At 44.7% G+C, this 27,902-nt stretch overlaps 1 protein-coding gene across 11 annotated transcripts in view; it reads left to right on the forward strand.

Annotated features, from left to right (window-relative positions):
• The window catches only part of LOC139265703 (ecto-NOX disulfide-thiol exchanger 2-like), a 460,596-nt gene that overhangs the window by 340,466 nt on the left and 92,228 nt on the right, over nt 1–27,902 (forward strand). For all 11 annotated transcript variants that reach the window (XR_011593606.1, XM_070882954.1, XM_070882953.1 and 8 more), the window contains one exon: nt 26,393–26,599. Coding sequence is in view for 10 of the 11 variants with exons in the window: in XM_070882954.1 (XP_070739055.1) it covers nt 26,393–26,599 (207 nt within the window). In the remaining variant the exon portion in view is untranslated. The remainder of the gene's footprint in view (nt 1–26,392; nt 26,600–27,902) is intronic.

Raw genomic sequence — 27,902 nt, forward strand, 5'->3', positions numbered from 1 at the left:
CTTCAGTGCACTGAATAAATTTCCTTCGGTGTACTTTTAATCTATGTACTCCTTTTAATATGGATTCTTTTTCCTATTCGCGTCGCCGCGCGATTGTCTATTTCCCTATCCTCCGCGCGGTTCTCCTATTCGTGTCGCCACGCGATTCTCTATTTCCCTATCCCTCCGTGTCGCCGCGCGATTGTCTATTTCCCTATCCCTCCACGTCGCCACGCGATTGTCTATTTCCCTATTCACGTCGCTGCGCGATTTAAGTCCAATCAGCGCCTAGACGGACTAAGTGATATACAAAGTCGACGTCGTACCTGACTTGGACACTTATTTCCTAAGTTAAAAGGTATTCGCCAGATTGACCTGGATCTCGTTCAGACGCTACCTGAGAACCAGCGAGTGGCCAAACTTTCCTCAGACTTTTGGAACTGAAGGAAACTGAAGTGGTATTTTAAAGGGTACTCACTCCAGTGGCCACATTCCTCCCGTCTCGTCCAAGGCTCGTCTGGCTCTTAATTCACAAGCGTTCGGCAGCCGTCCGTTGAGATCCCACTTCTGACACCAAATGTTAATACGGATTCTTTTTCCCTCAATCTGTTTCAGCGAATACACTGACGCGAACACCTTGCCTTTTCTGTAAAGGACCTTTATTGAAGATTCTCTGGCCGGGACTTGTCAAGACAAAGGAACACTCAATCAGAGCCTGTTTACCTTCCCCTGGACAAGTCCCTTTTCAGCGCAAAAAGCACAGTAGATATACATTTTCAAAACAGAACACATTTGATTAGCACTTGGTCTATCCAATTCCTTTCTGCCTCCCCCCCGAGTACGTCCAATGGCAGGCAAGAAAGTCTCCCAATTAGGGCTGGTGTCAGGTGGGTTAGTTATAGCTTTGCTGCACTGCCTTCCCTTATCAGTAAAGAACCCAATTAGTTTCTCTTCCTCCTTATCAGTAGAAGCTATTACTTTTCCCTTCTTATCTAGGATTGCTTTCTTTCTTTGTGCTGTCTTGGGCTTTCTCATGACCCGTGTCTAACCTCAACTTCAACTCTTGGTAACCCCTTTTTTTTCTGTTGATTCTGCAGTTGTCTGCATCTTGACCATTTCTTTAGCTATTTTCCCATGATTCCCTATCTCCATCCTTTTGCCACCTTCTCTAGCCATCTACCACTTTCGCAAACCTTTTACACATTCTCATTCCCCCCTTTTATCATTCCATGATAACCCTGGTGCTTATTCCAGGAGTATCGCGTTCAGCCGTGCGCATTCTCTTTCCTGATCCTCCTTGTTGTCTGTGAGTCCGCCTCGAGCCTCTTCACAAGGTCTTATCAATGTCTGCTTAGGTTCTCACATCGTATCCTGTCGGAATATTATTGAATTGATAACTTCTGGAGCCTTGGTACAAGGCCGAAGAGAAGCCTTTTACCTCCTTATGGGCCAGTGCAGGAACCAGCACTTTAACCCTTGTCCCACTGGTACCCCTAATGCAAAATTTTTCTCTTGCATTTCCCCCCTTTTGGCCCTTGGCTATACGCCAAGCTGGCCATATTTCACAATAACTATCTCCCTGTAGGCAAGTTCCAGATAGGTTCGTTCACCTGGGTGGCCATCTCCCAAGCTTCGGGACCCCCTGAAACCTTCCCACAGAGTTATATAAGCTAAGTCCTTCCTGTCGGACTGCTTAAATTTTCATCCCTTATGGGCTTAATCATAGTGCGTGCCCTGACTTATCGTTTGGCCTGTTTAATTCGTGCACATGTTAATCCCATCATGACCATCAGAACCAGACCCTGTATTACTACAAGTACATGTGATATTATTCTTATCCATGGGTGAATTTGAATATTAAGTCCAATGTCCCACAGCTTTGAGTACCAGGGCTGATCAGCCAGCATTGTGTTAGTGTCTCTCTGTAAGTTGTCTATTTCTTCCATCAGCCGGACATACTGTCGTCTTTGATTCTGGATTCCTTGCACCAAACGTAATTGTTCCTCATTTAGTTCCGGTATCTGTGTGCCTTGCGGTTCCCATACCGCCTCTTCGTACCCTTCTCGGAGGGTATCCGTGATTGTTCCGTCGATGATTTCCGTTGTCACGGGATGTATATGATATCCGTCTATGTCTATTTCTCCCTTGGGTCTGAAGCAGAAGTTAGGAGCAATGAGGACACGGGGTGACTCCTCCCCTGGTCTTAATGGTCAAGTTGGCTGCCCCCGTGCTCACGCATCACTCTCCGTTCCCTTGCGGGGCAGCGATGGTCTCAAGATCGTGTTCGAGAGGAGTGATACTCAGCATGCATCTGTTTGTTTGGTGGAATCTGCAATCATCATTCGTCATTCGTGGCGTACCTCGACATAAAACCACTTGGTTAATTTTATAGCAGTCAGTTATATCAATGCCTTTGGTACTATTGTTAATTTTAATCACCCGTCTGGCAGGCTGATGGTAACGTAACTGAGTTTGGTTTCTCACTTCACCAATATTATCGATCTGATATAAGGGGTCTCCCTTTGTTACATCATACTGTGGTATGGACAACATAAATCCGATCATATTCACCCGCCCAGTAATACATCTGAATTTCGGCACCCATGCGTGACTATTCCTTCGTACCTCGCATGTGGAGTTCATTTTTTTATCTAGAGTCCAATTGTTAAGTATGCTGTTCGGAATCCAATCTGGTATGTCTCCATTCTGGAGTTGCTCCAAATTATGTTGTACCTCACTTAGACCCCTGATTTGAAAGTTTCCACAGTGAAAACGTACTCCAAACTAACTTAGAATGGAGCAAGTGAAGATTTTTGTAGGCCTGAAAAAACCTTAAAATCGACACATTAAAAAATCAAGCGCAGGTTACAAATTAGGCGTCCGGAACGAGGTGGGAGGGTGTGGGGAAGGGAAGTCATTACATTCTACAATAAATCCTTAGTTATACTTATACAAATATTATACAAATAATTCCAACCTGAATAAAAATTTATAAGCAAAGAAAAGATTAAATAAACCATCTTCCTACCTGTGTGAAAGTGCTTCAGGCAAGGAAAAGGCTGCAGGAAGCCTCACAAGTTGAGGCAGCCGTTCCCGACGGCAGCGGGGGGGAGGCAGTGAGGAGGCAGCCATTCCCGATGGCGGGGTGGGTGGGGGCGTGGGAGGAGGCAGTGAGGAGGCAGCCGTTCCTGACGGCGGGGGTGTGGGGGGGGAGGAGGCAGTGAGGGACCGACCGACGGCAGCGGGGGGGGGGAGGCAGTGAGAAGGCTGCAGGAAGCCTCAGAAGTTGAGGCAGCCATTCCCGACGGCGGTGGGGGTGGAGGCCCCCCTGCTGTCGGTCGCGCCCGTCGGGAAACGGCTGCCTCAACTTCTGAGGCTTCCTGCAGCCTTCTCACTGCTGCAAGAAGCCTTAGTGCTGATCATGGAAGGGCAATGTGGTTTTATTAAAAAATGTTAAAAATTGAACAGCTGTAAAGAACTACAAAAATGGCCGAGTGCCAATGTTTCCTTCACACTGTGCGTGCGTGAACGCTCCAACGCGCACGCGCAGGGTTGCCAGCACTAAAAAAAATCATTTAAATGGTACCCGCCCCCTTCTACTTACAAAATCGGCACGAGTGGTAGGCTCCGCCCCCTGGGCACCTCGCCAAGCTGACATCGAGCTGCAAAGCGCTCGAGAATAGCGCGTTTTTTTTCAGGCGCCGTTTTCAGCGCGAAAAACGGGCGCCCAGCTCAGAGGGGCACCTGTTTTGCCGCATGTGGAAACTTGGGGCCTTAATACCCGGAGCAAACTATCTCAGCCTGTAATCGTTTACTTATATCTTTCCCCATTGCGTGGATCAATTTTATTGTCTTGGCATTTCGGCAATGTATGGGCCACTTGTAACAGTTCCCCTTCCGCGCCATCTCCCCACCGCGCATGTAGGGCTTGGTTATCCAAGTCCCTCTCCACTAAACCACTCAAGACTACGCCATTAAGTTGTTAACCCGGTCGTATATTGCCTACAGGCCTATGGAATTCATAGTCATAACCCCTGCCGCATAACCCGTGCCTAGTGTTTCCAGTATTCCCCTTTTTTTTCGACCTTGCCCTGTTCCATTTCTGACATTAAATCTCAGGGTAGTGTGTTCCGGGCCTTCGAGGATCCATTGTGCCAGGTTCTGGTATAGACTTATAGTTTCATTCCCGCAGAAGCTAGGAAAAATAATATCCATTAGGTTTAGGATAAGTAGTCGCTGACGCACCCCAAATTATATCCTTTCTTTAGATTCTTTTATTACTAGCCCCCCTTTTTAGGTTGTATTCCTTGTTTGCGCTGCGCATGATCAATACCGGCTTCTCCGTGTTATAACCGTGTCACGCTTCAAGACATACACCTTATATTCCAGAGACCTCCCTTGGTCTTTATTTTATCCCACTGGCCAGTTTCCCTAAACATCCTGGGGTCCCACCCCCTTTTTGCTCCGTTCTCTTCCCACCCTTCTGTTCTTGCGGGGTGGATTTGGCTGCTTGTTTGCAGCTTCGTCTGCCCAGGCATGAACTTCTAGAACTGAAATTCCGTCCAGTTGGATTTCTGCGCCCTTCCCCTTTTGGTCCTATGAACTTGCTCCTGTCCTCGGAATATACTGGCGCCCATGGCATCGGCAGCCTGCTGCATTACAACCTTACTGAATACACTATACATAGCCATGCGTTAAAATAAGTTCTGTCCTTGCTCCAGCCCTTGGCTGCTGGTTTGCATATTTCGGCAGTCAAATTAAACAAAGCTAGTTCATGTAGTTGTGTCTTTCCTGCGTGTGCTATATCTCTCGTAGTCCATCTGTATTATCCAGTGCATGCGTGGGCCTCAAGGTCCCCAGTATCCTGAGTCTCCAGAGTCGAAGTAGCCGCTGCAGTCCCATCTCGGTGAGTGTTTTATCTGCAAATTTTAAACAGATAGCCTGGTCGTCACCAGGTGTTAGGTTCTGGTCTACTCATCTTTTATCCATGCATGTTGCGGTCACTCTGTGAAATCGGAGGTAAAGTTAGGTTGGGTTTGTAGACTACACTTGCCCACCGTGGGGTACATTGGCTCTATTGCCATAGGTGATGGTGCTATGGCTGCGCACTGCACTATCCGTCTGGCCCCGTTTTTTAAAAAATCTCTTCCAGCTTATTTATCTTAGCTTTTAACTCTTGAATTTGTTTTGTTTGAGTATCAGAGCCTGTTTACCTTCCCCTGGACAAGTCCTTTTCAGCGCAAAAAGCACAGTAGATATACATTTTCAAAACAGAACACATTTGATTAGCACTTGGTCTATCCAATTCCTTTCTGCCTCCCCCCGAGTACGTCCAATGGCAGGCAAGAAAGTCTCCCAATTAGGGCTGGTGTCAGGTGGGTTAGTTATAGCTTTGCTGCACTGTCTTCCCTTATCAGTAAAGAACCCAATTAGTTTCTCTTCCTCCTTATCAGTAGAAGCTATTACTTTTCCCTTCCTATCTAGGATTGCTTTCTTTCTTTGTGCTGTCTTGGGCTTTCTCATGACCCTTGTCTAACCTCAACTTCAACTCTTGGTAACCCCTTTTTTTTCTGTTGATTCTGCAGTTGTCTGCATCTTGACCATTTCTTTAGCTTTTTTCCCATGATTCCCTATCTCCATCCTTTTGACACCTTCTCTAGCCATCTACCACTTTCGCAACCCTTTTACACATTCTCACTCCCAGCAAGGACAATTGTATCATTGCCATAAAATCATGAGGACAGGCAACTTAGTTATTAATCAAGGTTTCAGATTGTTTGCTGGCTAATGAAGGTGAGGCATCACCAATGAAAATAGTTGGTTAAATTTAAGTCATATTTTTGACAAACAATAACACTGCAGTTCAACTTTTTAAAAATCTGGACAATAATGACAGAAAAGATGTATGCTTTCTTTCATGCTTTAGCACTTGATTATGTTGGACCTAACTTTGAGTTCATTGATTTGATTAAACTATAAAATGCTTATATTATTGTTCACTGTTGTTATCTTCATTACCTTCCAACAGTAGCTTTGATTCAAAGATATGAAAGACAACAATGCACTCAGTGAGGAGGCTAAGATAATTCAGCCAATTAGAACTTTCCTCCTTCCCTCACACAAATGTATTGTCTGAAAGATATTAATGAAGTGAGCTGTGAACGCCAAGTGACATTAGTTTGGAACTTTGGATTTGAAACGAGCCCAGACTGATGAAATGAAAGGTTTTTGCTGTCAGTGTTGATTGTAATGGGAAGCATTTTGACTTTTTTGTTGAAAGGTTTTCAATTCTGCTACATGCAGCATTGTGAAAATTGAAGTGAAGTACAAATGAGGCATTTTCTTTAACTTTAGACTGGTAAACTGGTTGAACTATGAAACTGCATGTACCTGGTGAGAGGGAGATGAGTTCGTGTTGAAGTAATTGGCACACCATACCTGTTGATTTCCACAACACTGATTAATGAAAGGGATCGTGGTTAATTGCATTTGACCCAAGGGTGCCAATACGCTCATAGGTACAGGATACAAAAAACATTCTCCAGTCCTGTAGGAATCACACACACGTAACCCAAAAACCTCTATTGTAAACAGAATTGTATAGACCTGTTCAAAATGCAAAGAACAAGAAATAAGGGATGTGTGCAATAAAGGTACAGCAGTAATCATGGGCGACTTTAATCTACATATAGATTGGGCTAACCTAACTGGGAGCAATGAGGTGGAGGAGGATTTCCTGGAGTGTATTAGGGATGGTTTTCTCGACCAATATGTCGAGGAACCAATCAGGGAGCTGGCCATCCTAGACTGGGTGATGTGTAATGAGAAGGAACTAATTAGCAATCTTGTTGTGCGAGGCCCTTTGGGGAAAAGTGACCATATGGTAGAATTCCTTATTAAGATGGAGAGTGACAAAGTTAATTCGGAAACTAGGGTCCTGAACTTAAGGAAAGGTAACTTCGACGGTATGAGATGTGAATTGGCTAGAATAGACTGGCAGAGGATACTTAAAGGGTTGACGGTGGATAAGCAATGGCAAACATTTAAAGATCACATGGATGAACTTCAGCAATTGTACATCCCTGTCTGGAGTAAAAATAAAACTGGGAAGGTGGCTCAACCATGGCTAACAAGGGAAATTAAGGATAGTGTTAAAACCAAGGAAGAGGCATATAAATTGGCTAGAAAATGCAACAAACCTGAGGACTGGGAGAAATTTAGAATTCAACAGAGAAGGACTAAGGGTTTAATTAAGAAGGGGAAAATAAGAGTACGAGAGGAAGCTTGCAGGGAACATAGAAGCTTTTGCAGTCAGCTTTTATAAATATGTAAAGAGAAAATGATTAGTAAAGACAAACGTAGGTCCCTTGCAGTCAAATTCAGGTGAATTTATAATGGGGAACAAAGAAATGGCAGACCAGTTGAACCAATACTTCGGTTCTGTCTTCACAAAGGAAGATACAAATAACCTTCCGAATGTACTAGGGGACAGTGGATCTAGTGAGAATGAGGAACTGAAAGATATTCTTATTAGGTGGGAAATTGTGTTAGGGAAATTGATGGGATTAAAGGCTGATAAATCCCCGGGTCCTGATAGTCTGCATCCCAGAGTATTTAAGGAAGTGGCCCTAGAAATAGTGGATGCATTGGTGATCATTTTCCAGCAGTCTATCGACTTTGGATCAGTTCCTATGGACTGGAGGGTAGCTAATGTAACACCACTTTTTAAGAAGGGAGGGAGAGAGAAGGCGGGTAATTATAGACCAGTTAGCTTGACATCAGTAGTGGGGAAAATGTTGGAATCAATCATTAAGGATGAAATAGCAGCCCATTTGGAAAGCAGTGACAAGATCGGACCGAGTCAGCATGGATTTATGAAAGGGAAATCATGCTTGACGAATCTTGTGGAATTTTTTGAGGATGTAACTAGTAGAGTGGACAAGGGAGAACCAGTGGATGTGGTGTATTTGGACTTTCAAAAGGCTTTTGACAAGGTCCCGCACAAGAGATTAGTGTACAAAATCAAAGCACATAGTATTGGGGGTAATGTACTGACATGGATAGAGAACTGGTTGGCAGACAGGAAGCAGAGAGTCGGGATAAACGGGTCCTTTTCAGAATGGCAGGCAGTTACTAGTGGGGTGCCGCAGGGCTCAGTGCTGGGACCCCAGCTTTTTACAATATACATTAACGATTTGGATGAAGGAATAGAGTGTAATATCTCCAAGTTTGCGAATGACACTAAACTGGGTGGCGGTGTGAGCTGTGAGGAGGACGCTAAGAGGCTGCAGAGTGACTTGGACAGATTAGGTGAGTGGCAAATACATGGCAGATGCAGTATAATGTGGATAAATGTGAGGTTATCCATTTTGGGGGCAAAAACACGAAGGCAGAATATTATCTGAATGGCGGCAGACTAGAAAAAGGGGAGGTGCGACGAGACCTGGGTGTCATGGTTCATCAGTCACTGAAAGTGAGCACGCAGATACAGCAGGTGGTAAAGAAGGCAAATGGTATGTTGGCCTTCATAGCTAGGGGATTTGAATATAGGAGCAGGGAGGTCTTACTGCAGTTGTTCAGGGCCTTAGTGAGGCCTCACCTGGAATATTGTGTTCAGTTTTGGTCTCCTAGTCTGAGGAAGGACGTTCTTGCTATTGAGGGAGTGCAGCGAAGGTTCACCAGACTGATTCCAGGGATGGCTGGACTGTCATATGAGGAGAGACTGGATCAACTGGGCCTTTATTCACTGGCGTTTAGAAGGATGAGAGGGGATCTCATAGAAACATATAAGATTCTGACGGGACTGGACAGGTTAGATGCGGAAAGAATGTTCTCGATGTTGGGGAAGTACAGAACCAGGGAACATAGTCTTGGGATAAGGGGTAGGCCATTTAGGACTGAGATGAGGAGAAACTTCTTCACTCAGAGTTGTTGACCTGTGGAATTCCCTGCCGCAGAAAGTTGTTGATACCAGTTCATTGGATATATTCAAGAGGGAGTTTGATATGGCCCTTACGGTTAAGGGGATCATGGGTATGGAAAGAAAGCAGCAAAGTGGTACTGAAGGAATGATCAGCCATGATCTTATTGAATGGCAGTGCAGGCTCGAAGGGCCGAATGGCTTACTCCTGCACCTATTTTCTATGTTTCTGTGTTCTATGCTGTAATTGAGTAACTTCAATCTGTTTTCAGTGCATTGCCAAGAATGCACAATGGTCATTCAAATGCATGATAGGATAATATTGTAGTAGTCTTCAGGAAATGTTTTTTTGATCAAAAATGTAACTCTTACTAGCACAAGATTCAAAAATCTCTTCCAAAGCTGAAATAGTGAAACTTGCTGTACGTTGAAAGCAAGTACATGAAGGATACCTTCTGCATCATTATTTCATGACAGTCAGTGTGAGGGTATTTGAGTAACTGACCTGTTTTATTTGTCCCTGCTAAACATCACAGTTGCTCCTGCAGTGGACCGGTGTGCATTTTCTGAACGAGGTGACACATATTCCAGCTGCTGCTTTGCTGCCAGCACTTAATTGATATACTTTTTCTTGCAAGGTACAGCCAAAAAGCTTGATAAAATTGCATTGGTATTTGGCATCTTCTCAAATATTTGAGAACAAGCTTAAACAGACAGTCAATCAATGATATAGTCTCAGGAGATTTACCAGTGTATATTGATTGGGGACTGTTCCCTATTATTATAAAGTTGATGGTAAAAAAGTACAGATAATCTGTCAAAGTCCTGTTCTAATGAATCAATTAAAAAAAAAAACCTTTTTTTACACTCTAGTTGTTGATATAGTTGACCTGTCTACTGCACCAGTCTGATGTTTCTATTGTTCATAAAATCTTTACAGCCTGCTCAAAATAAAATTAAAATTATTTAGTTCAGGACTTCGTGGAAACGTAATGATGAGAATGTTTATCTGCATCCAGTATTGTATATCTGTTTGGCTTAGTTGGTCATACTCTCATACTTGGGCCAGAAGTTTGAGTTCAAATTATTGGCCTGCAATTTGCGTCCCCTACGAGGTGTTTCTGCAAAAACACGGAACTTGCGATCTGTCCAGAATCTTCTTGACAGATCCAACACATCCCTGGGAGGAGGGCATTTGCGGGCGGAGAGTTGGGCTATTTGTCCAACTTCTGTCCAGCGAATACCTGTGAAATTCTTATGCCTGGTAAAAGGCGGTGTAAGGCCTGCTTTTACCAGTGTACGAATTTAATTTTTTTTAATTAACATTAAAAAACCCTGTGCAATAATTATTTTTAGCCCTGTTAAAACATGTAAAAAAAAAAAAAAATTTTTTTAATTACATTTTTGGTTTAAATATTTAAATGCCATTTTAATTCATTTTAGATATGTCATGTTTTTTTAATTTGAAGTGTAGATGTATTTTTGGGGATTTTCCTATTCCTATTCATACTTATGGGGTTTCCGTACATATGGAATCCCCACAAGCATGAATGGAATTCTCTTCTTTTATTCATTGGGCCAGCCCACATGATCCCGGGGCGCTTGCAAACCGCGTGCACCGCTGAGATACGTGGGCCTCTACCCGCAGGTACCCAGAGAGGCCCAAGACCACGAGCCTCCATACCTCCCGGACCATCAGATACATGGGCATGTTATTTACGGATTTCCCCAAGGGAAGCTTCCCAACCGCAAATTTAGGGCCATTATGTTAACTTTTAATTTTGATAGTTTGATCATTCTGATAAAATAAGTTGTAATGATTGTATGAGAAATAAAAATTACATAATGATACAGGTAGCAGGAACCTGTTCTAAAATTTCAAATAATTTATGTAAAAATATTGAATAATTTTGCATTAATAAATATAATGGAATGATTTCAAATAACTGCAGGAAATGTAAGCAACCGGTTTGAGAATTGTTAGGCTTCATGTTAGAAACATTTTGAACAGTTAATTGCCAAACTGCCTGATTTGATGTGCAAATGCATCATGTGATCATGCTAAGCCATACAGATTGGAAGGTCCGAAGTTGAAGTTCCCCATCTGCTCAGTTAGTTGATTTCAGATCAGCAACAATTGCTTACTAAGTTGGTTCAAGTTCCCTAGCTCGAGAAGGTATAAGTGATGACGGTATCGAGTGCAATGAATCCAAATTTACTGATGAAACAAAGCTAAGCAGGCAAGTAAGCTGTGAGGAGGACAGAAAGAGCCTGCAAAGAAAAAAAGAAAGACTTAGATTTATATAGCAGCGTTCATGACCACTGGACCTCTCAAAGCGGTTTACAGCCAATTAAGTACTTTTGGAGTGTAATCACTGTTGTAATGTGGGAAACGTGGCAGCCAACTTGCGGACAGCAAACTCCCACAAGCAGCAATGTGATAATGACCAGGTAATCTGTTTTTGTTATGTCGATTGAGAGGTAAATAGTGCCATGGGATCTTTTATGTCCACCTGAGAGCGCAGACGGGGCCTCGGTTTAACGTCTCATCTGAAAGACGGCACCTCCGAAAGTGCAGCACTGGAGTGTCAGCCTAGAATAATGTGCTCAAGTTCCTGGAGTGGGACTTGAACCCACAACCTTCTGACTCGGAGGCGAGTGTGCTACCCACAGAGCCACAGCTGACACTGTCAGGTTAAAGGAAAAAAGACAGGTTAAGTGAGTGGGCAATAAGGTGCCGGATGGAGTATAATGTGGGAAAATGAGAGGTTATTCACTTTGGCAGGAAGAATAGAAAAACAAAATATTTTTTAAATGGTGAGAAACTATTACATTTTGGTGTTTAGAGAAATTTAGGTGTCCTCCTACAGGAAACACAGAAAGTTAGCATGCAGCTACAGCAAAGCAATTAGGAAGGCAAATGGCATGTTGGGCCTTTATTGCAAGGGACTTGTAATACAAGAGTAAGGAAGTCTTATGACAATTGTACAGGGCTTTGGTGAGACCACATCTGGAGTGCACAGTTTTGATGATCTTATCTGAGGAAGGGTATACTTGCCTTAGAGGCAGTGCAACAAAGGTTCACTGATCTTTGGGATGAGAGGGTTGTCCTATGAGGAGAGATTGAGTAGATTGGGCCTATACTATCTGGAGTTTAGAGGAATGAGAGGTGATCTCACTGAAACATATAAGATTCTGAGGGGGATTGACAGGGTAGATGCTGAGAGGTTATTTCCCCTGGCTGGAGAATCTAGAACTAGGGGGCATAGTCTCAGGATAAGGCTTTAAGCATTTAAGACTGAGCTGAAGAGGAATGTCTTTACTCAGTGTTGTGAATCTTTGGAATTCTCTACTCGAAAGGTCTGGATGCTGAGCCGTTGACTATATTCAAGGCTGAATTAGATTTTTGGATTTATGGGGAAAGTGGAGTTGAGGTCAAAGATCAGCCATGATCTTAGTGAATGGCAAAGCTGGCTTCAAGGCCTGTATAGCCTGGTCCTGCTCCTAATTTTTATGTTCTTGTGTAAAATTTGGCCAAGGTTCCCACTCATGGTGGCTATGCAGTGATCCCTGCCACAGACACAATGAGTATAGCATAGAGATTAGCCATGAAGGCCTCCATGGGCAAATAAACCACCAAAACTCACTGTCCAGGCATGCATTGAAAAATGGCTGCTTAAATGAGGTACTAGAGGGCCGATGGCATCTGTGATACTGTATCGGAGCAGAAGTTGACGTTTTCAGGAATAGAGGGGAGAAAAGTGAGAAATGTTATACAGGTTGAACCTCCCTTATCCGGCACCCTCTGGATCTGGCCTGTGCCGAATAAAGGATTTTGCCGGATGAGGGGGGGGTCGGCGGCCATGGGAGGGGAGGAGGTCGGTGCCCCGGGCAGGCCCGAAGTGTCGGCGGACCGCGAAGGAAGTTTCGGCGCGGCCCCAGCGTCGGGGTGGAGGTTGGCCGCATTCTGCGCATGCGTCCCCCGCCGCCGGAATCATGCTGGATATGGGGTGGTGCCGGATAAGGGAGGTCCAACCTGAACAACATTTTGTACGTGGAGCTTTTTATCCGACCAAAGTTGACTCTTTACTCATCAGAACTTAAAAGTTCACCATTTTGGATATAAATAAGCTGACTAGCAGTTTTGAGAGTAGCTGTACGGCCATGTGGAATTGGAGTACATCTTTCAGACATGTTCAGAAATGGATTTACTGTAAATTACATCATCCAGCAGTTGATGTCAGTGTAGCAAGAAAAGAATAGGTACAAATGCCATCAGTGAAAATTAGGTTGCAGCCGTGACTGAATGGAGAGAACAAATGCCCGATAGTGAAACAATAGATGCTTGAGAAAGACCTGTGTTTGTTTGGAAACTGATCTCTCTCCACTGACTGCAGTAAGTCATTGAACACCAATAGAAAGGCACCTCACTTCACATTAACTGTACCAGCTCTTCTGTACCAGTTTGCTCCAGTTCTAGTCAGTTAGAACAATTTTATTTTGGAACAGATTCTTTTTTTCAAAAAGGGGCGTGTCCAGCCACTTACGCCTGTTTTGAAAGTTTAGGCAGTGAAAACTTATTCCAAACTAACTTACAATGGAGTAAGTGTAGATTTTTGTACGCTCAGAAAAACGTTGCCTACAGTTTAGAAATCAGGCATAGGGAACGAGGGGGTGAGGGGAGGCGGGGTGGAAGGGAAGTAATTCAATTCTACAAGCATTCAACAGTCTTGTACAAATAAAGAGCCATTCTGAATAAAAAATTATAAACAAAGCAGATACAAAATATTGAATATTCCTACCTATGTGAAGCAGCAGCAGCCTTCAAGCTGTGGTGCTTCAGGCAGGCTTTCCTTCCATGTAGGAGACAGGGGCGGCGTCAGTGGTTCGACGGCAGGCGAAGACACAGCAAGCAACCTTCGAGCTGCGAGGGTAACTGAGGCCATTCGGCCACGGGATAGGGACAGCGGCAGTGGCTGACAGCAGCTGAAGACACAGCAAGCAGCCTTCGAGCTGCGAGGATAACTCAGGCCATTCGGCCATGGGATAGGGGCGGCGGCAGTGGCTGACAGCAGCCGAAAACACAGCAAGCAGCCATCGAGCTGCGAGGGAGGCTGAGGGCATTCGGCCACGGGATAGGGGTTGTGGAGTGGCTCGACGGCAGCCGAAGAAACAGGAAGCAGCCTTCGAGCTGCGAGGGAGGCTGAGGCCATTCGGTCAGGAGACAGGGTAGGCGTGCAAAGCACCGGGAGGGAGAGGCAGCCAGCTAGCCAGTTTAAAACTTAAATTTGTAATTGCAGTATGGGTGCTGCATTGTCAACACCACAGATTATGCAATGGTTCACCAGCAATTCACTGCATAGGAGAGAATTGATTAGAGCTCACCGCACTAGGAACGTCATGGCCCGTAGGCTGATGGGCAGGAGACCTTACCCACGTCGGCGATATCAAGCCAGGCGCTCGTACCTGGACATGAGCGAGGATGATCGTGTCAAAAGGCTGCATTTCCGCAGAGAAGTTGTTGTTGAGATCTGTGATATGCTGAGAGCAGATTTGCAACCCAGAAGCAGAACGCCAATTGCCTTGTCTGTTGAAGTGAAGGTAACAGCTGCACTTGCCTTCTCTGCCTCGGGATCGTTTCAGGCTGCAACTGGAGATGTGTGCGCCATCTCTCAACGTGCAATACATGCCTGCGTTTACCAGGTCACGGTTGCACTGTATGCGTGGAGGAATGACTTCATCAATTTCCCAATGACCACACAAACGATCCATGAGCGGGCTGTGGGCTTCTTCAGGATTGCTGGCTTCCCAAAGGTACAGGGCTGCATTGATTGTACCCACATTGCCTTGCGAGCACCTGTGGAGGATTCCGAGCAGTACAGGAATGGAAAAGGTTTCCACTCCATCGATGTGCAGCTCGTGTGTGACGACAAGCAGTGCATCATGCCAGTCGATGCGAGATACCCTGGCAGCACTCATGATGCGTTCATCCTACGCGACAGCGTTATATCTGACATGATTGAGCAGCAGCCAGAAGGGCAGAGCTGGCTACTGGGAGACAAAGGGTCTGGCCTGGCCACCTGGCTCATGACGCCCTTACTCGTGACACGGACGGAAGCTGACCGTCAATACAACATGGCGCACATTGCGACGTGCAGCATCATTGAGAGGACCATTGGCATATTGAAACAGCAATTCCGATGCCTGGACCATTCCGGAGGCCCCTTGCAATACTCCCCTCAGATTGTCGGTCACTTCACTGTTGTGTGCTGCATGCTCCATAACTTAGCCATCATGAGGCAGCAGGAGCTGGTAGTGGAACCAGAAGACCCACGTGAGGGTCCAGTGCCTGATAGTAATTTGGATGAGGATGATGACGACGATCAGGAAAGCATGGAACTGCCTGATGCCGGAGCACGAGGTCGGAGGAGGGCTGTCCATCGTGCTCCTTTAACGATTGCTCGAGCCCTGCGCCAGCAGCTCATCCGTGAACGCTTCAATTACTGATGCCTGAGGGCTCTGCGACAACTGTTGCGCATGGACATGTTTATTCTTTGGAGTTGTTTCTATGTTGTGTTGTGTTAATGGAACATGATTCAGTTTTAATGAAAAAATATTTTATTGAAAAGTTAACGTCACTGTAATAAAATATTTGTTGTATCAAACTCCTTTTTAATATGTCCCTTGAAGATCACTTATAAACTTGTAAAGTTGCAAAAGTTACAAAACAATTTCAATGTGAAAAATCTTACACTCAAGATAACTTGAACTTCAAGATCACTTTTTAGGTGCAAAATTAAATAAAGGCTGTGTGCCCTTATTGCAGCAGCTACCTCCATAAGGGCCTGTGCAGTCACTTGCATGCCCTCCCTGACGGCCTGTGCCGTCGATTGCATTCCCTCCCTAAGTTCCCGTGTCATTACTGCTATTTCTCCCGTCAGGACCGTCACCTCTTCACCCACTGCACTGACACTACCGATGAGTGATCGGGTAAGCTCATTAGTCTCTATACCCAATGCCACAACCTGAGCCGCATCTGTTGCATGCTACATCTCAGGAGAGCGTGTCTCCAATCTCCTTCTCCTCTGCCTGGGTCTGCCTCGTGGCACCACTACACTGGGAGACGCGGGCAGGGACGGTGGGACGCTCTGTGTTCCAGACAGCAATCCTAGAGAGAGAGAGGCGCGGGCTTGGACGGTGGGGCGCTCGGTGTTCCAGACAACAGCACTCGAGTGCGAGCCGTGGGCTGGGATGGTGGATGAATGGGTGTAAACTGCTCCATGATATCACCAGCACCACTGGGATCCGCAACATCGGAATCAAAGCCATGGAAGGTGGAACCAGAACCTATGCAAGGAGTTGAAACTCTGATGCCCCTTAATGGGGGCTCATAAATATTAATTTGGAAGCTCTCCCCTGTAGACATTTCAGTCATTGCCGCCAGCATCCAGTCTGGATCGTCCGCATCTGGTTGTACTGGTTCCTGTTCTGTATCTTCAGGATCCTCAGGGTTGGGATCATCATCATCATCATCATCATTATGTTCTGCAAAATATATCAGAACAGTCAAATGTTTAACAGCAATGGCAGGATGGGTGGCATGAGTACTCTCACACATAGCAGGCCAGGCAGCAGGTTGATTTGAAGGACCACTATGCATTTTCAGGACTTACCCTCTTCCAAACGTGCGGGCCCAGCTTGTGCTGTACAGATTGCTTTTCTCCATGTACGACTCATCATGGCAGCTACCCTCTGTTCCAAGGGTGTCAGTGAATGCAGATTGGGCGTGCCTCCTCCTGTTCGAGTTGCTTCCCTTTTTGTTGTGGGCCAATTTCTTCTGCAAAGAGTAAAATATAACTTTTTACAGAGTGCGTCTTTCTGCAGGGTAGGACATACAAATAGTCACGTTACAATTACGATTACATTAAAAAATGAAACTATTACTTACACTAACTACTTGACCAAGGTCATGCCATTTCTTTTTACACTGGCTTCCAGATCTCATGGTATACACCATTGCGCAGTAATCTTCTGCAACTTGGTTCCAGCGTTCCTTCATTTCTTTAGGTGGCACTTTTATGCGACCTCCGTTGCTGGTATCTAGCTCCTGCCATCTCTGCTCAATGACATTTACTAATATCTCCATTTCCTCATGCAAGAAATTCTTTGTTCTTGGTAGACGTTGTTCCATTGCTGTTTTGAATTGTCACTCTTATTTTTCAAAACACACAGTCCTTATTTTGCATGCACCTATGCAGCACTTGTTCTGGAAGTTTAGCAGCAAAAAGCAGCACTCACTGATTTCAGCAGGTGATTTCTTCAACAGTGCTGCTAAAAGCACTCCTTCAGACACCAAAAAAATCAACAAAATTCAATCCCAAGCCTTTCCAGAGGTCCACGAGATAAACCAGCACTTTTCTTCAAGTTCCTTTAAAAATGGCTGAGTGCCAATGTTATGGCATGACGTTCTCCCATTTAACTTAGCCACGGCCCCCTGCACTTGCAGAATCGGCGCGACTCTGTGGCTCTTCCCCCTGCTGATGTCTGCGCGCCGCGCTGAGCTCCGAGAGACCTGCAGGGAGCCCGAGAATTGCAAGGTACATTTTTGTCGCGCTTTTAGGCGCGAAAAACGGGCGTCCATGTCGGGGCTGCGCCGTTCTAGGCGCGGCCCGAAATTTGCCCCCTTTGTGTGCAGAAATGTTCCTAATTTCACTCCTGAAAAGGTCTGGTTCTAATTTTTAGATTATGCCCCCTAGTCCTAGACACCCCAACCAGTGGAAATAGTTTCTCTCTATCTACCCTATCTGTTCCCCTTAATATCTTGACAACTTAGATCAGATCACCCCTTAACATTCTAAATTCTAGGGAATACAACCCTAATTTGTGTAATCTTTCTGTTGAGGTAAAAGGAAGACTTCTCTCCCTCGAGGCGGACTACCTGACGTAGGTAATCGACACCTGCTCTTTAGGTTGGGGTAGAAGGTAGACTTCTCTTCCCTTGAGGCGGACTATCTCTTACAGGTAATCGACACCTTGCCCTTCGCCCGCCGTATAACGACCACGGAATCAATCAAACAAAACCTTAGGTTCAACTGGCTTTATTTTGAGCAAATGCAAGGGAAAGTTCAATGGTGGAACCTTCAAAATACAAGAGGTTTCACGTATAATTTATACAGGTTTTGGAGAGGAGCTATCCATCTACAAAATCATTGATAGGTCTATTGCTGTCAGCGGAGTTACATTGATTTGTCATCTCTTATCAGACTGGCTCTGAGTGGTACATGCAATTGTCCATCTCCCATCATATGTTAATTGTGTTTGTTCCGTGATTTGCACTTTGCCATAGTCTATATGACGCCTGAAGTAACTGTTCCAAAATACTGGCTTTTTTATCTCTTCCTCAGAGACTTCTAATCAAAATTGTAACTACTGACTTCTGTTTTGTTAAGTGTTAAAAAGGTTAACCATACAGTTTTAATATGTTATAACTGTGCTATACCTACATAAGCAAGTGTTACATACAATAGGCAATTATTCCTCAGACCCTCCTAATACTGATTAGTTCACCACCTTCAGCATTGTGTTGTGACCACCTATCTGCTCTTTACAATTCTATATCCCTTACACACTCCTCGTAACTTAACCCTTGAAGTCCAGGTATCATTCTGGTAAACCTATGATGCACTCCCTCCTTCTTAGGCAGTCCCTCGGAGTCGAGGATGACTTGCTTCCACACTAAAAATTAGTTCTCGGGTGACTGAAGAGTCCAATACGGGACCCACAGTCTCTCTCACAGGTGGGGCAGATGGTAGTTGAGTCACCTCTTAAAAAATTTCAATCAGTTTTGTCAGGCATGACCTACCTTTCACAAATCCATGCTGGCTCTCTCTGATCAACTGAAAATTGTTGAGGTGTTCAGTCACCCTATCCTTAATTATAGACTCCAGCAATTTCCCGACAACAGATGTTAGACCAATTGGTCTCTCATTCCCTGATTTCCCCCCCCCCCCCCCCCCCCTCACCATTTTTAAACAGCAGAGTGACGTGCAATTTTCCAATCTAAAAGAATGGTTCCTGAATCGAGAACCATATTATAATTAGGACATCTGCAATGTGCTCCCCTACTTCCTTTAAAACCCTGGGATGGAAACCATCTGGTCCTGGGGATTTGTCACTCTTTAGTGCCATTATTTTCTTCATTACTGTTATTTTACTTAAATTAATTTTATTGAGTCCCTCTCCCAGATTTAGTTTCCTTGGAATTTCAGGCATGCTATGCTCTTCCTCGTCTGTAAATACTGACTCACTGTCATTATTCAGCATGTCTGCCATTTCCTTATTATCATTGACAATATCACTGCTTTCAGTTTTTAAGGGGCCAACATTGCTCCTGACTACCCTATTTTTTCTTAATATAATTGTAAAACAAATTTGTGTTGATTTTGATATCCCTTGCAAGTTTCCTTTCATACTCCCTTTTTGTAGCTCTCAGTATCTGTTTTGTGAGCCTTTGCTGTTCTTTGTATCTTTCCCATTCCCCAGGATCTGTGCTATTTTTTGCATTTTTGTATACTTTTTGTTTTAGTTTTATGCTGTCCTTACCTCTGTCATCCTCCACGGCTGTTTTTTTTGGCAAGTGGAGCATCTCCCACTGATCTTCTGTGTTTTTACCCATTAACAGATTTGCCCAGATCTGCCTCATCCCTTTGAAGTCGGCCTTACACAAATCTAGAATCTTAGCAGCTGTTTCGCATTTCTCCCTTTTAAACAATGCGTTGAACTTGATCATGTTATGATCGCTATTGGTTAAATGTTCACGTAGTTAGGCTGTTATATAAATCAGGCTCATTACTCATTATTAAATCTAATATGGAATGCCCCCTTGTTGTGCCTCTAGGACATATTGTTGTCGAAAACTACCTCAGACACACTCAAGAAATTCACCACTTTTCTGACAGGTGCTGATCTGTTTATCCCAGTCTATATGAAAGTTAAAATTCCTCATTGAAACCACTCTGCCTTTGCTACATGCTTATCTAATCTCTGCATTTATGCAATCTAGTACTTCACAGCTGCGACCAGGCGGCTTATACACAACTCCCACTACAGTCTTAAATTCTTCCCTATTAATTTTACCCATAAAGTCTCCACTGCCTGCTTACCTCTCATTATATCCTCTCTTATTATTGAAGTGATTTAATCCTTAATCACTAAGGCTACTCCTCCCCCTCTGCCATTTTCCCTATCTTTTCTGTAGACCTTATAACCTGTTAGTTCCCAGTCCTGATCGTCTTGCAGCCATGTCTCAGTAATGCCCCCCAATTTGAATTTGCATTTGCAGTTCATTCAGTTTATTCCTTATATTCAGTGCGATTGTATACAGAACGCTTATTTGGGCCACACACCCTAGCCTGTCCCTCGACTCTTGTTCTCACTTGTTTCTTACTTCTCTCACCTGGTTTAATCACTTTACATCTTTAAGTTTTCCCTCTACATATTGCATAGTAGAAATTACATATGTAATATAAAATATTGACTACAAATACCTTTCAAATGGTTTTAAAATTTCTTGAAAAATGTCATCTCTTTATTTAAAAAATTTATTAGAGTTGCCAATTCCATTTGTTCTTGATTTCTAATAATTGAAAAAGAAAGCTCATTATAAGTAAAGGCACACAAAATAATAGTTTTGCTATCTAATTTTCTAATGCATGGTATAAAGTAAATTTATGGTTCACTGGTACAGTATAGTTGATGTGGTTCTCTTATTTTAATGTATTTACAGACCCTTTCTCCAACAAGTGCTGTAATTGAGGAGCAGTGAGACAATACAATGGGTCAGAATTTGTTGGAAACTTATACCATAGTAATGATGCATCAATGGCCTGCACCATTATTCAATCGTAAAAGTTCCAAGAAATAATGGAGTAAGCGAGTTGCATCATTAGCTGCACTGCAACATAATTTGCTGGATGTTTTGAACCGCTCTGCCGATACCCTTTCACAATCCAAGAAAAATCCACTTTCATAGTTCTGGTCACCTTTGGAGTCAATGCCGATTGTGAATTTCCTGAATTTTTGCCCAGTTTCACAATGCAGCCTCTTAGATTGAAAAGTAATGAACTAGATGATCTGGTGTGTGATTTATGGCCCTCATAGGATTCTCCATCTTGGATGTCAACAAAGGGACTATAAAAGAACATAACAAACATAGGAACATATTAAATAGGAGCAGGAGTAGGCCATACGGCCACTCGAGCCTGCTCCACTATTTGATAAGATCATGGCTGATCTGATCATGCACTCGGCTCTACTTCCCCGCCCGCTCCCCATAACCCATTATCCCCTTATCATTTAAGAAACTGTCTATTTCTGTCTTAAATGTATTCAATGTCCCAGCTTCCACAGCTCTCTGAGGCAGCGAATTCCACAGATTAACAACCCTCGGAGGAAATTTCTCCTCATCTCTGTTTTAAATGGGCGGCCCCTTATTCTAAGATCATGCCCTCTAGTTCTCGTCTCCCCCATCAGTGGAAACATCCTCTGCATCCACCTTGTCAAGCCCCCTCATAATCTTATACGTTTCGATAAGATCATCCCTCATTCTTCTGAATTCCAATGAGCAGAGGCCCAATCTACTCAACCTTTGCTCATAAGTCAACCTTCTCATCCCCGGAATCAACCTAGTGAACCACCTTCGAACTGCCTCCAAAGCAAATATATCCTTTCGTAAATATGGAAACCAAAACTGCACGCAGAATTCCAGGTTTGGCTTCACCAATGCCTTGTATAGCTGTAGCAAGACTTCCCTGCTTTTATACTCCATCCCCTTTGCAATAAAGGCCACGATATCATTGGCCTTCCTGATCACTTGCTGTACCTGCTACTATCTTTTTGTGTTTAATGCACAAGTACCCCCAGGTCCCGCTGTACTGCGGCACTTTGCAATCTTTCTCCATTTAAATAATAACTTGCTCTTTGATTTTTTTTCTGCCAAAGTGCATGACCTCACATTTTCCAACATTATACTCCATCTGCCAAATTTTTGCCCAGTCGCTTAGCCTGTCTATGTCCTTTTGCAGATTTTTTGTGTCCTCACACATTGCTTTTAATCCCATCTTTGTATCGTCCGCAATCTTGGCTACGTTACACTCAGTCCCTTCTTCCAAGTCGTTTATATAGATTGTAAATAGTTGGGGTCCCAGCACTGATCCCTGCGGCACCCCACTAGTTACTGGTTGCCAACCAGAGAATGAACCATTTATCCCGACTCTCTGTTCTGTTAGTTAGCTAATCCTCTACCCATGCTAATATATTATCCCCAACCCCGTGAACTTTTATCTTGTGTAGTAACCTTTTATGTGGCACCTTGTCAAATGCCTTCTGGAAGTCCAAATACACCACATCTGCTGGTTCCCCTTTATCCACCCTGTTCATTACATCCTCAAAGAATTCCAACTGTGGAACAAAAGCTGTAGATCCTCACTCCAACGGTCCGATATTGTTTTTTCTAACTTTCTCAGTTCTGGATGTCTTTTCTGGCCAGTTTTGCCAGCCAGAGTCCTGTTGGTGTCTGAAGGCAACTTTCAGGACTCCCACCTCTTTATGCGTGATATGAAGGTGAAAGCATTGCAATGGTCCATTCAGACTAGATACCCATAGAACCAGACGATCCTGACCCGCTGAGCAAATGGGTGGTGACTTCCCAGAGAAGAGCGCCATGGCAGCAGCCAGAGAACAGCTGGTGGCTCAGGTGTTTGAACAACGATAATTCCATAACCCCCCGCCCGCCCAAGTCACATCAGCTGAATGGAGCTGCATCAGGAAGGTTGGAACAGTTTTGCCGTGGACTGATCCATGTGGGGTTGTGAACCCAAAGAAATAAAGGCAAGATTGAAATATACGATTGACCTTTTATTCAGTATAACAGTGCAAAAATAAACAGTCAGCAAACAATATCAGTGTAAAAGCAAATGGGAACAAAGAAGCAGTTAACTTTAATCAAGAGGCAATTACTGAAAACTGAAATCTTTTCAAACCGACAGACAATTGGTGAGTTCTGCACCAGTCTACATACAGCATATTGTTCAAGGAAGGTAGCCAAGGACTAAAAATCCTGCAGTGGTAACACTGTATTGAGGTAGTCAGTTATAAAGTATTAGAAATTGTACAAACACTTTCCTGTTGTCACACTTTAAGTGGAAATTTGTTCAACAATATGAAACAATTTTTGAAAGAGCAAATGTGTCAAAGCAAATTCTTATTTTTTTTAAAAAAGCAAGAATTATAAACTTAAAATTGTTTACAAGCAATTCTGCTGTCATATGGGTTAGCTGAGGTACCACTGAGGATAAGAATAAGCAGGAGGAGGTGGTCTTTGCAGGCAAGGGTCTACCCTACTCCCTAATGCCCATCAGTACACAGACAAAAGGTTAGGTAAGTTGGTGTGCAAGGTGCAAATGTCCAAGTGACAGGAGACTTGGCAGGCATTACAATGTTATGATGTCTATCCTCAGCTATTTATAGTGCCATTGATTGGTCTGCTTGCTAAGCCATTGGCTGTACCCTGAACAAGGTCCCTGATTCATCATTGAGCTCGCGGCATAGTAGCCGGATTGCTTTTCCAGCTCATTTTGGTATAAGTATAGTGCAAGATGAAGGGAGAGTGCAAATGCCCAATTAATGGCATTCCAGCAAATTCTGACCTCTATTCTATCTCTTTGGGCCCGAACTTGGTCAGAGTTCCACCCACAGCCGCCGAGGTACCATCCAAAATGTTTTTTTTAACTGATTCCTCACGTGCTGCCCACCTGCCCTGCGGGAGTACCGCCGGCACAACTTCCTGCTGCCCGCCCATGCCGGAGGCTCAAAAACTGGGATTTTCCTCGTGCACGATCCTCTAAGATCGTTCTCCCGCCCGCCAGAAGGACCGCTGGCAAAAAGGTGGTGTGAGCTGGCTGTGAATCGGGCGGCAGGGAGAATCGCTCAGTGCTGCAGCGCTGCACATCCTGGGTAACGTCCATATCCTGCACCATTATCAGAGGCTCAGAATTAGTTATCTGATCGACCTTAACCTGCACCAAATGAGTTCAGACATGTAAATGAAAAGTACTCCGTTGAAGGGAAGGTGTGGTAGAGGAAGCGGCAATGAGTTCCGAAAAATGGTAAAGGCTCAATGGAGATGCCCTACAAGAGGTTTTAGACCATTGCAGGCAGAACAGAGTTATTGACAGAATGTGAGTGCACAGATGGTATGAGCTTCTGTCGGAGTAAAGTGGCCAAAATAAGAACATGTAATGCTCTGGCTGCTCGCAGCATGTGATAGTGAGAACAGCATGACCTCAAGTATAGAAGACGGAAAAAGATATATAATGGACTGCAAGGTCACTGAGGAACATGAGATATCGGGTGGGACTCTGCGATGTTGGACCTAAGAAAAAGTGGACTGAAGTGCAAGCCTTAATGTGTGTCCTGCAAGTAGTGCAACTGTCTCTTGAATGGCAGCCTTCCTGCATTGATGACACTTACTTGTCATATTGCAATCACCTGATGAGAGAACCCATTAAACAGTTGCATCATATATGGAGGGCAAGAAATTCCTCATACAGTAGTACTCCTGAAGGAGATTTGTCTTTTTCTCAGAACGCACTCCAGATACTGTAAAAATGAGACACTGACCAAGAGTGGGTGAATAATGTGACTGTATTGAATAGTGCAGCCTGCCAAAGTGACAGAACATGCAAACAATTGAATCCAACATAAGTACAGTTGTTCCGAGACCAGTCAAGTGACATTGACAACGATCCATGTGAAACAACAGCCACAATTTAATGAGTAAAGAACATATCCACCACCAACACCCAACCCCACGACCACCCCCTCTCTTCTCCCGGTTTCCCCCCCCCCGCGATGTGAGGGCCCATCGTCCTCTTCATGGGTCCGCCTTCACCACGGCGTGCCGCACCCCTGTCCCTCACCGCCTCTGCTCCATTGCATTGTGCAGGAGGGCAGCCGGAGCACTACTGATGTGGTCATCTTGGAGAGAAAGTAGGGGGCATGATTGAAGGCGCCGGCATCTCCGGCTCCTCGGGAAAGGTGGCGATGCTGGCAGCTATCCCAGCCATGGTCTGCAGCAAATCGCGACCTAGTTCCACGTTCGTCCTCGACAGCTGGGCCATTTCTTGAATTGCTGCGCGCCGTCCTCCATCCTCATCGGATTGTTGCATCAACCTGGGTGTTTGCAGCTTGGTGATTTTCCGGCACGGCCTCTGCGCCTCCCAGCACTTGTTCCTGCTTCGTCCAACTTGAATCCTATGAAGTCGGACCCGACACCAATGTTGGCCGGACAGGTGGCACACATGTCAGGAGACTGGAGTCCTCCTCTTCTACCTCCTCAGCATCAAGTGGTTCAAAGACTGGCACTTCTCCCTCCTCTCCCTCCTGGTCTTCGTGACTCTGGGTGGCGGAGGTGGGTGCAGTGGATGTGGGTGATCTTGTGGGGAGGGGAGGGCGGTTGGAGGAAGGAGCTGGTGTGTTGGGCTGGTGAAAACGTCGGGGTGGGAGACATTGGTGTCACACTTGGCCTTTGTGTGTCAGAGGTGGATGGGGTGCATTGCTCGGTGCTGTCCGAATCAACATCTGCAAGTAGAGGACATTTCGGTGTATAGCTGGGGGGTGGGGTTGGTCAAGCTGACATATGAGCCGTAACATTTTACATTCTTAGTTCAAGGAGTTCCATTGCTACATGAGCACACCATTAATGGCCGACACATTGTGCGTTAAAAGGCATTTGACTTAACATTGCATGACCTTTTATGACCTGAGTGTGACGCAGACTGAAGTTTAGTATAAGTTTACCATGCTCTAGCACGGATCGGCATCACCCTCCTCATTAAACCAGGGAGCTCTGGGCTTCGCTCCATCAGACTTCTTGGAAGCTTTTTTTGTACTCATTATAACTTTCCTTGATGGATGGCTGATGATGATGATTTTGTTTCTCTCTCTCCAAAATTGACTCCTCTGCAACTGGCAGGTACAAATGAGTACACAGCTTTTATGAGCATGCACAGCTGTACCATAACGCCAATCGTGGGAAAAATGATGTAATTGCCCAGAAGAAACTACCAAAAAAAATCGCAAATCTCACGCATGCGCGAGGCACGGCCTCCGATGTTTGCCGAGTCGAGAGGCCTGCACCTACCGCCCACTGTTGCCACCGGCTGCCCCCGCCCGCCGACAACCGCTGCGAAACTCTCTACCGACTGGCCCCAGTGGCAGTGAGTGGCAAAAACTGAAGTTCTGCCCGGGAACCACCGAAAAATGGGCGGGCCTTAGCTCTGACCAAGTTCAGGCCCTTTGTCTTGGTAAAAAATTGAAGAAAACCATCAATGAAAACAGCAAATTGATGTTTGAAGTTGTACAAGCTTCATATATTCGTATGTTTATGTATATAATCTCGCAACAATTTTAACGTTTCAAGCTTTTTGTATTTAGATCTTCCACCACCTGCTATACGAGAGAGGCCTCCAGGATGCAAAACTGTTTTTGTTGGTGGCTTACCAGAGAATGGTTCCGAAGAGATGATCACTGAAGTTTTTGGACAGTGTGGTCACATCATAGCCATTCGTAAAAGCAAGAAAAACTTTTGCCATATTCGGTTTTCAGAAGAATACATGATAGACAAAGCTCTCTTTTTGTCAGGTAATTATTGTTTTGTTGTTAACGATTTTATTTTGTTTTGTTAGATTTTAAAAAGTTACTTTTTGTAGAATCATAATTACTTGAGAATGTTCACATTAAATAATCATGATAGTTGCTGAAGACTATGAACATAGTTTTTCATGGAGCTTAAAGGAGGAATATACGGCCCAGAATTGGGATTGGTAGTGCCCAAACAATGGGCTACCGATCCCAATTCTAGGCGAATCGCGCTGGACACCATATTGGCGAGGGTGTTTATCACGCACGCAGCTAATGTCAGCTGGAAGTATGTTGAGCAGGCAGATCATGATGCCAATCAGCATGCAAGGCTGATTTGACGCCAGCTGTGCCATTTTGGAGCTCAATGCTTCTGCCAACATTCTCAAGCTCACACAGCTGAACCTGCATTCAACAACCAGAAGAAACAGCTCCATTGCCCCCCCCGCCACCACCAGTGCTATTTAAAGGGATCGTCAACTACTTGCAGGTTAGTTGCTGGTTGATTTCTTTTTTTCTGGTTGTTGCCAAGATTCCACAAGTGTTTGGTGCTTTCTATAGTTTCATGTTGCAGAACTCTACAGCGAATAGCGTGGCAGGTGCTGAAGGACTTTTTTCTGACTTCAAGGCTTCTGCACCACTTGCTGCCAGACATGATTGCGCTAGTAGGCATTCCCCTTGGAATGAAACATGACTCCGAGATTGAACAACGGCCATGCAGAGCAGGGCAAATCGCTGGAAATGCGGGGAGGAGGTAGAGAGGGAGAAGGGCTCTCAGCAGGAGTCCAGGGTGTTCCGAGAGCAATTCTCCTACCTGAATCTTAGCGAGGAACAATGTGTGAGATGTCTACGCTTCACTAAGGACAACCTCGCTGAAATCTGCTACCTGCTACAGCCACAACTGAAAACACAGAGCAGAGCAGGGCAAGGACCGCATTGCCACTGACTGAAGGTGACCATTGCGATGAACCTTTATGCGTTTGCAGGCTGCAGCTGGAGATATTTGCAACATCTCACTTTGCTGTCCACTGTTGCATAAGGGTGATCATTGAGGGTTTCTGTTCAGAGAGCTAACTACATTTCATCCTCTCTTGCCAGAGACAAGCAGGTGGAGCGAGTACGTGGCTTCACCATGGTGCAGGGTGCCATTGACCACGCATTGAATGTCAACTCTGCCCTTTACCAGAACCAAAAGGGATTCCACTTCAGTCATGATGCCTTCATTCTGCGCCAGTCCGCTGTGCCAGCTGCATTTCAGCCACCACGCCAAACCAAAGGTTGGCTACTTGGCGGCAAGGGCTATCTG

This window comes from Pristiophorus japonicus, chromosome 6, assembly GCF_044704955.1.
Source record: "Pristiophorus japonicus isolate sPriJap1 chromosome 6, sPriJap1.hap1, whole genome shotgun sequence".
Lineage (NCBI taxonomy): Eukaryota > Metazoa > Chordata > Chondrichthyes > Pristiophoridae > Pristiophorus > Pristiophorus japonicus.